At 40.2% G+C, this 15,558-nt stretch overlaps 1 protein-coding gene across 1 annotated transcript in view; it reads right to left on the reverse strand.

Moving 5' to 3' along the window:
* The window catches only part of FGF12 (fibroblast growth factor 12), a 566,994-nt gene extending 555,133 nt beyond the window's left edge, over positions 1–11,861 (reverse strand). Inside the window, exons 1-2 of the mRNA XM_032631664.1 lie at positions 11,785–11,861; positions 11,496–11,638 (exon numbers count right to left, since the gene is read on the reverse strand). Of these exons, the coding sequence (XP_032487555.1) occupies positions 11,496–11,508 (13 nt within the window). The 5' untranslated portion in view covers positions 11,509–11,638; positions 11,785–11,861. The remainder of the gene's footprint in view (positions 1–11,495; positions 11,639–11,784) is intronic.
* Positions 11,862–15,558: the final 3,697 nt, after the last annotated feature.

The raw sequence follows: 15,558 nt of genomic DNA on the forward strand, positions 1-15,558 counted from the left end.
CTGCGGAGCGGCTGGGCCCGTGAGCCATGGCCGCTGAGCCTGCGCGTCCGGAGCCTGTGCTCCGCAGCGGGAGGGGCCACGACGGTGAGAGGCCCGCGTACCGCAAAAGAAAAAAAAAAAAAAAAAGTTATTCATGAGGGATCATCGTTACACTTCTCTTGCTCTAGAAGCATTTCTGAAGGAATGAGTAGCATCAGAGGCTGCAGTGTTCCCCAGCCCCCTCACACCTTTACTAAGACCTGCATGATTCAATGGGGAGTAGGGATCAAAAGAGGTTGCTCAGAGAAAAGACAAGACTGTCCTTGCCATCTGTTTAACCGCTCCTTATGGTTATTTGATGAAAATCATCTGCTGACCTTCATTTTCAAAATCTTGTTCATAAATCTTTCACCAGCCAGGCTGAGACCTTCTCTATACAGGTGGTATTCTAGATTTCAACCATTGATTACGGCTGTCCAGTTTGGCAGGAAGTGTCTTCCTGAAACTGTTTTAAGACTTTGATCCAAAACAGCTCTATGCTGAGTTACAACTAAAGGCTCAGACTGGAAGTATTATGCTTGGAATTCATTTAAATCTTTAAGCAAACTGAATCCATCAGACTCAGCAAAAGCAATGGCTATGATTTTGTACCCCAAGTTATAATGAGGCAGTTTTGAGATACTTAATGATAGCTACATTTTGTTAAGTGCTTACTATTTGCCAGGCAGTGTGGCAAACACTTTCATATATTATCTCATTTAATCCTCAAAACAACTCTAAGAATAAATACTATTATTATCTCTATCATATAAGTGAGAAAATCTAGAGTTAGGAAGATTAGGAACCTTGCCCAATATCTTCTGCTAGGAAGTAGACAGACAGAAATCAAAACCAGAATTGGGTTAAAAACTGCTCTAATTTCTTCATCTTCTCTAAAGAAAGACAGCCAAAATATCAAAATACAGTGATGGTAAGTTGAAAAAGAACATATATCTTACATGAATCTTCATATACTTAAGGAGAATTTGAAGAACTTCATATAGCATAGTTGCAAAATGCATGCATATTAGTACCTGTATAGTGTTTGTCCTGTTACTGTAATTCTGAGAGTTGATAATAATTTATAGATCACTGAAGAGCAATTTTTGAGCCTGACACATTTCAAAAATATTTTTTGGATCTTCCCCCTAAAATACCAATCTGTAAGTTTCAATGCAAAAATTTCAGGGGATTGAGAGCCCAAGGTGAACAGAAATGAAACTCACTGTTCCACTAAGCAAGGGAAGTGTGTCAGCAGCAGAGGTTGGCAAAAGTCACAGAGTGCAATACTGGATCACAGCATTTCCTCTGGCCGTGGAACTGTGCTTACAGGTATACCTTGCTTTGTGCGATGGATATTTTCTTGAAAATCTAGGGAATAATTAAAGCTTTGCAAATGGAATTATACTCTAAAAGCCCTGGAATCTAATTTTTAAAAAGACAACTGATATTAATATTTTTGAAGTATAAGTTATCATTATCTACATTATGTAATTTGTAACAGGCCGCCACAATTTTCTTCTAATCTTGGGGGGCAGGGACTATCTGCTTCATGGGGGGCAGGGACTGTCTTCTCACTACTATATTCAGCACCTAGAACAGTGCCCAGCTTATCAAATATTTGCCAGATTAATGAATTAACCAATCACTTAATCTTTCCTAGTTGCTACATGTATATTAATGATGCTATACCTTTGCTCATACTATTGCATCAGCTTGGAATATTTTTCCAATGTTTCAATTCCATCCCTTCTGCAAGACCAAGCTCAAATGCCAGCTCCCTTCTCTGTATTCCCACAGATTATAGTTCTGTATCTGGTGTAACAGCAGAGGGTATAAATCTTGTATTATTCATTGGTTCCTGGTCTATGACACCTAGGCAGAGTAATCCACACAGAAGGTATGATATTAAAAGTAAATTTTAAATTTAATCTAAATTTTCACGTGCATACCCCGCTGTCAGCTCTTCCTAGGCTTCTGTTTGTGTCTCTTCAAAACCAAGTCTGTGAAGTCAGAAACTGTGTCTCTTTTCATTTGTAATCTTGATGATAAGCAACGTGCCTGGCACAGATAAATAAATATATGTATTCATTTTATAAATGAAAACATGTATTATTTGTATACACCATTAATAACATCTTTGTACTAATTAACCAGTGTGTGGGTATGGGTAATACTGGGATGATTTTGTAGATGTGATCTTAGTTACTCTTTTAAGCTACGGAGTTCCGTCATGAGAGTGCTACCCCATGATCAGCCAAATGTACATTTATTTCTAGATACAATACCCAAATACAAGAGAATCATAGACTACATTGTTTACAGCAGGGGTTCTCAAAGTGTGATCCCCTAACTAGCAGCATCAGCATCCCCAGGGAACCTGTTAGAAAATGTAAACTCTCAGGCCCACCCCAGACCCACAGAGTCAGAAACTATAGGAGATCGAGAAATATGTTTTAACAAGCTTACAATTTATTAGAATCCATATTTACAGTTGAAAACACCTGACCAGGTACAACTGGGCAGAAGGTTGTTCTCACTATTCTTCCCTGAACAATGGAATGGTACCTGGACCTAAGCAACCATGTCAACATTCCTATCACAACAGTCAAGTTCTCTCTTCTGAGGAAACTCAACTTCATCTTAGGCCAGACAATGGGAATAATGTAAAATTCTGATCAAAAAGATTAGTGGATTTCTTTCATTTTCGTCACTATTCTTTAATTTTTTAGCACGACTTAGACCAGTAGGTCTTAAAAACTATCATTTTAAGCCATATACCACAGCTGCATGGCATTCTGCTTGTTCCAACCTAAGGGGAAAAAAAAAATGAGTGAACTAGAACTAGACAGAATGAAGGAAAAACTAGCGAAGCAGCAAGGGTCATCAGTCTAAAGAAAAGTATGAAGGAATGGATTCTAGACCAATCACAGCTGGTATCAAAGTAGGGTGGGCGGGCGATACCAGGGGAAGAAAAGACTATGGTTCTGTGAGAGTAAGAATGGTGGCAGCGGCCAGCATCAGCGTCAGGTAGGAATCTCATCTTGCATCAGGAATGTTCACATGCGATGGACTGAAGGATACTGAAAGTTGCATCTGGCTCCATGCGAGGGGCTGATGTGAGAGTGAGGAGTTTAAGGCAGGAATCCAGCCCCATACAGGAAGAGAGGAAGTATTAATAGTAAGCCTAAGGGTCAGAGGATAATCGCAACAGCAGCAGCTGTTAATACTGAGTACTGATTTTATACTTGGTTCATTATGTAAATATAAAAGATATATTTATTACATTTGCTATATATTATATATTTATTATATATTATTACATCCATATAATATATATTATTTGTCTCATTCATCTTGAAAGAGCCATTGTACAAATAAGAAAGCGAAGACACAGAGAGATATCTTGCCCAAGTCACAAGGACTAACAAGTTGCTAGTTGTGTGTCTGATTTGAAGTCTTGTAATCTTTCTACAACACCACTGAGCTTCCCAGGTAAGTAGGTGATGTGAGAGAAGGAGGTGCAACCCCATGCTTACTTAAGCCCCTGGGGTTGGAAGCCACCTCAGGCATATGAGCCTCGGGTGCTCTCTCATAGCCACCTGACAGCAGGCAGGAACACTTCTCATGCTTCCCCAAGTCTGGCTCTGATTGGCCCAGGGTTTCGGTGAGCCTGAGTCTGCAGAGATCACCATCCTGAAGGCTAATAAACTGTAAACATCGTATGTGTGTGTACACAGCTGGCCTAGGTTTCAGCAAAGGAAGTACCAGCCAGAGAAAAGTATGCCTCAGATGTTCAGTTGTGGTTAAGCTCACAGACTCCAAAGCTTGTCTGCTATGTACTAGCTATGTGACTTGGTCAAATTACTTAACATCTCTATGCTGGGGTTTTCTACTCCCTAAAATAGGGATAACAATACCGCCTGCCTCACTGAATTGTTATGAGGATTAGAGTCACTATATGTAAAGCACAGTGCCCTATACATAGTAAAATATATATATAAGCACAATTTCAAAAGACTGTTATCTCCCCAAATGTCCTTTCAATGTCTCACATGAATAAAGCGTGAAAACATCAGGCATAAAGATTTTTGCTTTAGTTCAGTTTAGGTAGATCTGTTTAAAACGTTTATAACTAAGCCCAATACCTAGTGTACTTTATAGAAAAAAAAAGTAATAAAATATTGATGAAAGATTTAAAAAAGGAAAAAACCCTCACAATCCAATCATCATTACCCAAATATTGCCTCTTTTTACATACTGACCTCAGAATAGCAGCTTACCATTCCTTTTTTTTTTCTACAGTGTTTACAGCCCATTTTCAATTATCTGTGCTCTCTGAATCACTGGTGGTGGGATTTGTTTCAGGTAAAAAGCCAGGCAGAGTATATGCTTAAAAAAATGAAAAAGAAAAGCTCTGTGGAGAGCCAACAGGTGTCCCCTGGGATACCTGCCAACGTACCATCAGTTGGATCACAGCAGCAAAATACCATGGCCTCCCTGGGTGGGAGTCCCACGTTCCCAAAGACAGGGAGACAGAGACTGTTTCAAAAAGTAACTGGAGAGAATAGCAAACTAAAATTAGAACTATAGACATTGATCCTGGAACAAAATCCACCATATTCTGCATGTAGGGATGCCAATGAGGATGAAGACACTGGGGGAAGTCATGGGTCTTCTTGGCCTCAAACACACGCCATCTATTTACATGTCTATTTTCTAACCCAAGCCTGTAGGACAAGAATTAGTTTCTCTCTTCTACATGTTCGCTCTCTTAACACTAAAGAAGGCAATAATAAAAATCAAGGTCCAGGCAGCAGGAGTACTGTAGTGTTTCTGACAAAGGACACACGTACCTGTTAACGTTTCATATTAATCACCCTGTAGCTTATCTACTGATTCCTAATTGAGAGTGCACATCCTGATCACATGAGGTGCTTCTTAAATATCCAAGTCGCATGTACCATGGGGTGCCCCGTGATTCAGATGTGCACCCCTGATTGAAAATCCTGTTAGCGGCCAGATTTTACACAATCTATGTTTTAAACCCAACCAAGGTATAATACTTGACCCAATGCATCTTCATCCCCAACTCCACAAGATGTTATATAACTGCCTTGAAACTACATCTGAGCAACAAAGAGATAAATTCACGTTTTTGAGGAGTTACTGCAAAAAAAATACATAGAATAAGGACAAATGAAATCCCTTTTGGTAAATTAAAGCCTTTGCAGAAGTCAAAGGAGATAACTTGTTGAGTGTGTATGTAGTATGCTTGCTGCTAAAACTACAAAAATGGCAAAGGATTAATTTCTCCCCTCTAGGATGAGATCCTAATGAAAAGACAAACACAGCTAATAATAATGAAAGACTATGATTCTAAACTCTAAATGGTTTATTGGTACGAGTTTAATTTCATAATCATGATATAGGGGGTATGGGGCTAAGGGAAGGCATAATGATTCTTATTTTACAGAGAAATAAGGAGAAGATGGATTGCCTAAGTCACTTCGTCTTTCTTAGCCACTGTTTTGTTATCTACAAAATGAAGTTAAAATGTCTAATCACAAGGTTTTAAGGGTGATGACATATATTAAAAGCCCTTTAAAAAAATACAGAGTGTCTCATGAATGTGACAAATCAGGAAACCCAATATTAACAAATCCAGTATAACATAATTATTAGTCATTCAGTAAGCATAAAACACCACACCTAATAGGGTCAAAAGCTTAAAGGCATAAAAGGACAGGGATAAGGGAATGATGGAGAAAACCAACTGGCCACCTCCAGACTCATTACTAACAAACCTCATAATAACCACCTGACTCAGACGATAGGTTACTAGCCAGGTAGATAGTCAGTTGGACAGCTTTTAGAGTAGGTACTTAGCAAGAGTTCAAATGTTCTCCCACACAAAAGTTCTGTTTAAAGAAACCAAAAGTGGAACAAAAGGCAGGCATTATTGTTGTGGAATGTTAAGTGCCTCCGCAGAGGTCATTAATCACTACGACTTTAGATTCTAGTCTTCTGGGTAACCTACTAGAACTCTGAAAGATGAATGGAGAAGAGACATATGATGTTAGAAATCGGCAGGTCTTGAGCCTGTCGATGTATCCCCAGACTGTAAGCTCCTGGAGGGCAACCCAATGCACTATTCATATCATCATCCCCTACATTTAACAATGTGCCTGGAACAATGAGGCAACTCATTAAATATTTTGAATTAAATGAAATGAACTCCCTTTGATATTTAAGAATCTTTAAGACTCAGACAGGAAAAGTGATTTGTCCAATGTTACACCATTAGAGCTGGGATATGAAGTGATCTCCTATGCCCAATGTGTATTCTGTTATGTTTTGTACTGTATTATATTTTACTTATCCTACAATGGTCTCGGAGATTTGGTTGTTTGTTTTTTAACCACAAAGTAGCTTTTCTAAAAATCACTTCCCAGCTCTGATAAACTAGTTACTGCATAGACATTTCCTTTGTCTCCTGCAGGGTGAACCATTCTGGTTTCAGAGAAATGAGTACTCTATACCTTACCTATGTTGGTTCATGCCCCTGGCTTGCCTCTAATGTTGGTGTGAAACTCAGAACACAGTTGAATCTTCATTGGGAACACATGTAAAGAAAGCAGGTCATGTTACTGCCTTCTACGTTCTGGAATAGCCAAACTTCTTTCACCTCTCCCAATTTATAATCTCCTGGATCCATGAACAAAGGCTATCCAATTCAACATATATAATCTGAGTCCCTACTATGTAAACGAAAATGTTTTATCTGATGCAGGCACCTGAGTAGCTACATGAATATTAGATTCATATTATGCCCACAAAAAAGTTATCTATGAATGGAGATTTGAGAGTGAGATGTTTAAGATCAGAGACTGCATCTCAGTTTTCTTTTACATTCTCAGAACTAAGCACATTGGGAACATAGCAGATGCTCAATAAATGTCTGTTTAAATAAAGAACACAAAAATTATAATGTTGATTGTAAGAAATGCAGTATGTGAAGGACAAACAAGGACTTTAGGTCATATAAAGTATACTAGTAAATATTAATTAGATGTAAGGGAGGTCAGGGGAGATCTTACATAGCAAGAGGGATGGCAAATGAACTCAAAAGAACTGAACAGAGGCACATGACAATGAGAAGAAGGTAGTGCTATATTCACTCTAAGATGGGCCTCAATTTAAGCAGTCTAATATCACACTGCCATGGGTTAATACCAGGACATTTTAAGGAGCTCAAAATAAACCTACAGAATAAGCTTTTTTTTTTTTTTTTTTTGCAGTACGCGGGCCTCTCACTGTTGTGGCCTCTCCCGTTGCGGAGCACAGGCTCTGGACACGCAGGCTCGGCGGCCATGGCTCACGGGCCTAGCCGCTCCACGGCATGCGGGATCCTCCTGGACCGGGGCACAAACCCGTGTCCCCTGCATCAGCAGGCGGACTCTCAACCACTGGGCCACCAGAGAAGCCCCAGAATAAGCATTTAAAGATAATCAGGGGGGGCTTCCCTGGTGGCGCAGTGGTTAAGAATCTGCCTGCCAATACAGGGGACACAGGTTCGAGCCCTGGCCCGGTAAGATCCCACATGCCACGGAGCAACTAAGCCTGTGCACCACAACTACTGAGCCTGTGCTCTAGAGCCCACAAGCCACAACTACTGAGCCCATGCACCACAACTAGTGAAGCCTACGCGCCTAGAGCCTGTGCTCCACAACTAAAGAAAGCCCGCGCACAGCAACGACGACCCAACACAGCCAAAAATTTTAAAATACATAAATAAATAAATAAATTTATTTTAAAAAAAGATAATCAAGGGGTTGAAATTAAACGGCTGGAGGAAGAACAGAGAGGGTATTTTAAATGAGTCCATTTTCTGATATAACCGTGAGGCAAGCAATTTCTTCTGCATTTCATTTCCATTCTTTCCCAAAGCAACCAAAAACTTAAAACATGATCACATACGCAGAAGCTTCCATATTGATTAGTTAATTTCAAATCTTCTACACTGAGGTCCCCAGAGTGGTTCATTCGTAGATACAATCAGTCCCCTAAGGTCTAAACTAGTGCTTCTTAAACTTTAATATGCATACAAATGACAAGCAGATGCTGTTGAAATGCAGATTTGGTTCAGTATGTCTGGAGTAGGGCCTGAGATTCTGAATTTCTAACAATTTCCAGGTGATGTTAATCCTGCTTGTCTATGGATTACACCTTGAGTAGCAAGATCCTAGACCAATGTTTAACTTTGACTATCAATTCGCATCACTTGGGGAGCTTTTTCAAAATACCTAGGCCCAGGTTCTACTCCAGAACCCATTAAACCAGAATGTCTAGAGGTGTGGCCTAAGTATCTTTATGCTTCAAAAGCTCTGCAGGTGTTTCTAATAGACCAGCCTAAGATTGAGAACCTAGCTGGACAAAGAAAAGATGTGTTACAGGAAAAGGGGGGGAAAAAAAGAGAAGATCGGGAGAGAGAGAGAGAGAAGGAGAGAGAGAGAGAGAGGGGGAAAGTTCTTTCCTCACTGTAAATCAATGCTTCTCAAACTAATGTGCATACAAATAACCTGGGGATTTCATTAAAAATCAGATTCTGATACAGTGAGCCTGGAGTAAAGATCAAGGTTCTGCAATTCTAAATCAAACCACATTTTGATTATCAAGAGTCTAAATGAGTTACTCCCGAACACAGTAACACCTGATACCTTCAAAATAAACACCTACGCCTCTCTCCTACCCTAACATTCTGACGTAACTAAGAAAGGGTTTGACCAGGCAGGAGGATGTCTAAAAGCATGCCAAATGATTCTAATGTGCATCAAAGTTTGTGAACCACTGCAAGGCACGAATTCTGTCAAAGCTGTTCAGGCTAGGCACCAGTCCAAATCTCTGAGGCAATATTAATTACCATGGTACATAAGGATCACTGAAATTACACTGTAAATTGATGGCTAGGTCAATTGATTTATTTTCCTCTCCTCTTTACCCTGATAACAGGAAGTGATGCAAAGCAGTAAATAAGGAAGCAAAAAAAATTGACCTTATTTGTAAATAACTGATGCTCAACTTGCTGGAGACTCTGGACAAGTGCTCTAAGAAAGGTTTTCAAATGCTGGAGGTAATGTGAAGGTTGTCAAATGCTGGCAACAAGAGTCAAGATTAATTGGGCCATTAGCCTTTTTTCTGGGATAGAGAACTCTTGAACTTTCAACTGACTCATGTAATAATACTTTGAGTATTGAAAGAGTTTCTAGTAGAAGAAAATATATATGCTTACATTTGAAAATGTCTTCCTGGAATTAAATTTGAATCTGTTGAGGGAAGAAGTTTGTACATGGCAGCATAAAGTACTTAAGATTGCACCAATTCAAATGGGATATGGATACATTCTTCTTAATACACATTTTTTTCTTCTATAATAAAATTTCAAGTTAGCTACCATTTTTAGCTGTGCCATTTGCATCAACTCAGAAAGTGAGACCAATGTGTAAATAATTAGCCATTCTTCATATGATCAGTACCTGGCTAATTCAGTTTTGCAAAGGAAGTCTGAGAACTAACATGTAAAAGGACTTTCACCATGTCTTTTGCCTGAAGCAATTATGGTACCTCTGCAAAATGACCACAGTATTGGTTTGGGGCAAAATTATTAACTGCCTTTGGGTCAGTGCTGTGATTCATGCCTGTATCACTGCTATTTGGATTTCTATAGAACTTCTGGCCTGATTCTTCCCAGATAAACTTCTGAGATTCTTTCTCCTTTCCAAAATCCCAAGACTGGCAGAACAGCTAGAATGCTACTGTTATCAGCATGAGATATAAACCACCTGGAACCCTGCATAACATGTAGCATATTTTATGGGAAACAAGGAGAAATAAAAAATTATCACTAAGAGATACATCCTCTTTTTATGATGGGCCAGGAATTAGTGTATAAATTGGATGCAAAAATGTTACCAAGAACCTCTGCCAAATAACCAAGTTTAATAATCAAACAGCAGGTGTCCTCTAAATACAAGAAAAAATGCTTCTTAGTAAAATGATACTGTCTTTTGTTTAATCTCATGTTCCAGAAATACTTAATCAACTGGAATATTACAGACCTCTGTGAGTTAAGACTTGGCTTCTCGTTTTAAAATGGATTCTACAATACAGTTAATAAATATATGCCTCATGTACATTTATTGACATGGGATCTCTCATATATGTACATCATTGTTAGTCAAGGAAATGCCCATCAGCAAAATATCAGAATAAAATTATCCCAATTAAAATTTGCCAGCTTGTCTGAATCCATGTTGACTCAGTTATTTTCATACTAAAAATGCTTACCTAGGTTGAAATACTTAACTCCTCTAATTAGATACTTCATTGAACAGGTACCTGCTATCATTTGACGCGCCAGTTTTATTAATCAGCCCAGAAATAGGTAACCCACCACCACTCCCTGATCCTGAGCACATTACCACAATGACTGACATTCTTGGTTTAAAAATAAAACCTTGTTTCAAATATAGCTTCTCGAGTTCTGGGTAATGAATATAGTTTCATAAAAGTTGACATCATTTCTTCTGATTTCACCACAATTAAATACATCCAGTATCCCTACTGGATATCTGACCACATTACTCAAGACTCTTGCAAGCTGGTGGGCGTTTTAAAGAGGAGGAGGAGGAGGAGACCTGCATAGATGGAGTTAAACCCAAAGGCTATCCAATCTTACAATTTTAATAGTCATTTTGTTTATGGTTAAATATGCCATCAGAAGTTGATTTTTACAGTTCATTTACCAGTTAGTATGTGTATATTATGCAGATTTGCTATGAGGAGAATATTAATATATACATATCCAGAACTAGTATATGCATCATGCCTGGAGCAAGCGGTACTCCGATACACTGTTCTTCTTAGAGGTCAGTTCTAACGCACACTGTTCCAAATAGACCCAATTTCTCTGCTGATATATTTTCAAAATGCAGTAGGATGTGGTCATACACACCCAGAAATACCATCTTCGTGGGGTGGGGGTGGAGAAATCCAAACATTTTTTCTATAGCAATGCATTATTGGATATCAGATACAAACGTGCCTGTCAGCAATCCTAAAGCAAATGAAATATATTTATTTGAACCCATCCATTCTACAGAAAAGAAACTGCTTTATCAACACATCTCACCTCCCCCACCATCTAAAGACTCTTCCCACCCCCCTACCTAAAAAGAAAAAAAAAATCACACTTCACTACGCAACTGATGGAGTATTAAACACTGTCGTCCAAGCTGTGGGAGTTAAAAAGAAGTCGCCTTCCTGCCACACTTCCCTGCTGCTGCAACGGACATAGCATCTCCTCCTATCGACCTAGTATGATGCTCACTCCCCAAGCACTGCAGTCCCCTCGCCGAGGGCTGCCCTGGCCACACGCACATGCAACGGGAAGTCCCCCGATGGGGACAGCCTCATACCTTTGCTCTCCATTTCGGTCCCTTTCGAGTGCTGGGAAGTTCAATGGAAGTTGGCCGGAAGATGTGGGCCCGCTTCAGATTCCCAAATCCAGGAAGCCAATCTGATGATTTCGCCCGTACTTCCTTTCTTCCCCTCAGGCTTCCTGAAAGATGGGATTTCTTAAACCTTGAAGCTGCAATCAGCCACCAAAGGACCCTTAGCAGCAGCAGCAGATTGCCTCTTCAGGGGATAGGTTGAGACCTGGTATTGATATGCATGCACGGTGCCCGCTCAGTTTGTTTTTTTTACCTGGGTCTGGAAGCTGCAAGCAGGAGCTGTCCTCCGAACGTGGGGCTGCAAGTGTAGTGACAGATCATCCCACTTTGCTCTCTGGATGTACAGCAGATTTGCATGGGCGCTGGCACGCATGCGCAGGGCGTCCCTTCGGCCGCCTCCCGCTCCCCCGCCCTTCTTCCCTTCTCTCCCCAATACGGTCCTCAGTTATCCCCGCTGAAGAGCTGTAGCTTTCGGTCACAGGGAGCGCTGCTAAAAATAAACGCCGGACCGGATTTTCCTTTGCAAACTAGAAAATGGATTGGATTGGGATTGTGTATCAATCCAATACGATTTTCCATGATGGATTACTGAAGCCTTGGAGGAAACTGGGGTCTCCGAGCTGGGTATGGTTTTATTCAGAAGCAGAAAGGAGAAAAGAGGAGTGTATTTACAAATTCCATTTAATGGTCACAATTTGGGGTTCTCTTCCTAGTTGCTGCAGTAACTTTTCATGTGAATGCTTCCTCCTCTTCTACCCACTTCCCCCACTGACTTTATGTTTCTCTTTGTATTTCCATATTCATTTTGTTTTTTTTCCTCAGGGATAGAGTGGGAGTAGCCCTGGAGCTACCAAAGATTGATATTCTCCCACTTCTTTGCTACTCTGACTGAGTTTTCCTGCCTCCCCGAGATCCCTTTGGCCTCCACCTCAAAACTGTTCCATGAACAGGCTCCAGGGCTTCTAAAGTTCTCTGAACAAAGCCACTGAGGACATTGTGTGGTGCTTTAGCTTCTTTCCAACAGTCTACCAAGAAGCAGAGTCCCCACAGGTGGGGAGGCCCTTTATTGATAAGTGCTTTAAAGCTGTATAAATAATCATTTTTATAAAGATGCAGAGGAAGAGTGTTTTTCTTGTATAAGGTTCTAGGGAAGGTCTCAAAGCCAAAAATCCCTTAAAGTACTCTTTTCATATCAGAACATTTTAAAAGCCCACACTACACTTAGTTTATCTCCAACATGTTTAATAGGGCAAGAGTGTATTTTCTACCTTTTTTTTTTTTTCAATAGAACAAATTGTCCTGAGAGAACAGTCAGTCTCTCCTTGAGAAAAATAGTCTTATTCTCAGGTATAAAAACAAATCCAGGGCTTCCCTGGTGGCGCAGTGGTTGGGAGTCGGCCTGCCAATGCAGGGGACGTGGGTTCGTGCCCCGGTCCAGGAGGATCCCACATGCCGCAGAGCGGCTGGGCCCGTGAGCCATGGCCGCTGGGCCTGCGCGTCCGGAGCCTGTGCTCCGTAACGGGAGAGGCCACAGCAGTGAGAGGCCCGTGTACTGCAAAAACAAATCTAGAAAACTAATATCCCGAATGGCTAATGGAAGAGCTGTGCCAATTAATCAAACACCCCAGGTTACACAAAGATCCCTCCACAGTAGACGTCTAATCCCAATTTTCAAAATATTGAAACACAATAAAATGTACTCCCAACAAGAAACCTGAGGCGGACTATAATACCATCTTCCTTTGGTGAATCAGAAGATATCTTGGGGCTTCTCCAATGCCTTAGGGCTATGATTACAAATATTAATCATTATGGCTCAGCCAGACATGGGCATCTATTGGTGGAGGACTCCTGTTGATCAACTGCTGTGATTCAGCACTGAGGAATCAAAACGCTTGAGAATGGGATTACAGAGGCCACAGCCTAGAGTCTACCAACCTTTTCGGCTCTCCTATCACATGCACAAGTAAACAGTTGGAGGAGGATTTCCCTGGTGGCGCAGTGGTTAAGAATCCGCCTGCCAATGCAGGGTACACGAGTTCGAGCCCTGGTCTGGGAAGATCCCACATGCCGCGGAGCAACTAAGCCCGTGCACCACAACTACTGAGCCTGCGTTCTAGAGCCTGTGAGCCACAACTACTGAGCTGGTATGCCACAACTACAGAAGCCCATGAGCACCTAGAGCCCATGCTCTGCAACAGGAGAAACCACCACAATGAGAAGCCCATGCACCGCAACAAAGAGTAGCCCCTGCTCACCGCAACTAGAGAAAGCCCGCGTGCAGCAACAAAGACCCAATGCAGCCAAAAATTAACTAGTTCATTAAAAATATATATTGGGGGGAATCACAAAACTCAGTGTTTCTTTAAATTCTGATAGTTTCTGGGAGTAGGCTACGAGTAAGAGAAGACCCTGGAGAATAATTGTCTATATCATTGGGATAAATAACTTCTGCTCCTAGCACTGCACCCATTACATGTTCTTTCCCTCTCAAAAGTTTTAGAGAAGGAGTTACCTTTAGAGTCCTCTATGTACACCCTTAATATTTATTATTTTACAAATGGAGAGGCAAGCAGGGCACTTGACTTGATAAGAGTCACACAGTGGAGCAGAACCAGGCTCACAATCTAAGGGTCCTGGCATGGACTCCAAGATGATTTCTCATACTACCACCTCCCCATTATCTATAGTGAAGGGGAACAGGGAGAACCCTCCAAGTTCATGAACTTTCATTATTTTTACTCATAATTTTAAAAACCCAGATGCTTTATTAAATAGAAAAATAAATCGAATTTAATGCAAAATCTGTGGTGTGACATTCAAGACCTTTCTATTATCTGGATCCAAACTACCTTTCAGGTCTTCTCCAAGCTTAATCCCTAGACAATACTTGCCATTATCCTAAGCAGATTTCAAGATTCTCCTTTTGTGTACCTTTACTTACATAGCCATTTTTGGAATATCTTCACCTCCTTACACCACTAACACAGATGTCTACGTATCGAAATCTTATAATTTCCTCAAGATTCAGCTAAAATTCTTTCTCACTCCTACAGTCCTCCCTGATCCTTTCAGTCTGAAAATATTCTCTAATTGTAAGAGCAATGTTGCTATATATTTACCTCTCTTACATCACCTGTTACTTTCTATTTTGTATTATCTTTATGTGCATATCTCATTCCTGTTCCCCATCCTTACTTAAAAATAGGCTCCTGATTCATCTTCGTATAGATTGACTTGAATATAGAAAACACTAATAAATGTTTGATGTATTAATATTTAGTGTACATGTTTTGTGTACATGACATTGACTACTTGCACTGTGATAACAAATAGTGATGATAATAATATTGAGCTGACACTACTAAGAACTTACTATGTGCCAGGCACTATTATAAGGTTTCCAAATGTTTTAATTAATTTTTTCTTCATAAAACTTTGTGACTTTAGTACTGTCATCTGTATTTTAAAGATGAGCAATCAGAGACACAGAGAAGTTAGAGTATGAATAAAATACAATCTCTGCCCTAGAGAAACATAAAGCTTAATAAAGGTGATAGAAACATAAATGATTTTAAAATACATGGTAAGGTATAAGATAGAGATTGTCATAGGTAGAGTGGGAGCACAAAAGTTGGGCAGTTAGCCAGGCTGTAGGTTTTAGGAATTAGAGGCTGGAAACTTTCAAGGTCTTCCCAATTTTTTTAAAAAACAAAAGGGTCTACTCACCCCACCAATGGGAGAGGATTTAAGGGCAGAATTTCTTCATAAAAGTGTTAATAAGAAATCATTTCATCTGTTTATGATGAACTTGCTTGATGATGAACTTGGAAAAGGAAAAATAGTCTAGTAGCCTGGTAATTTGCTATTTCAATATGCCAAGAATTAGGTGGGCCTAGATCCCTTGTACTCGGGGGTACCTCCTTTCACCATCAAAAATTGCCCTAGTTTGAACAATAAATCATACAGGCATAGTACTTATATTACAAAATTGAATGAGACTAGCACTACCAACACTGACATGCCA

The sequence above is a fragment of the Phocoena sinus genome, chromosome 4 (genome assembly GCF_008692025.1).
Source record: "Phocoena sinus isolate mPhoSin1 chromosome 4, mPhoSin1.pri, whole genome shotgun sequence".
Classification (NCBI taxonomy): Eukaryota; Metazoa; Chordata; class Mammalia; order Artiodactyla; family Phocoenidae; genus Phocoena; species Phocoena sinus.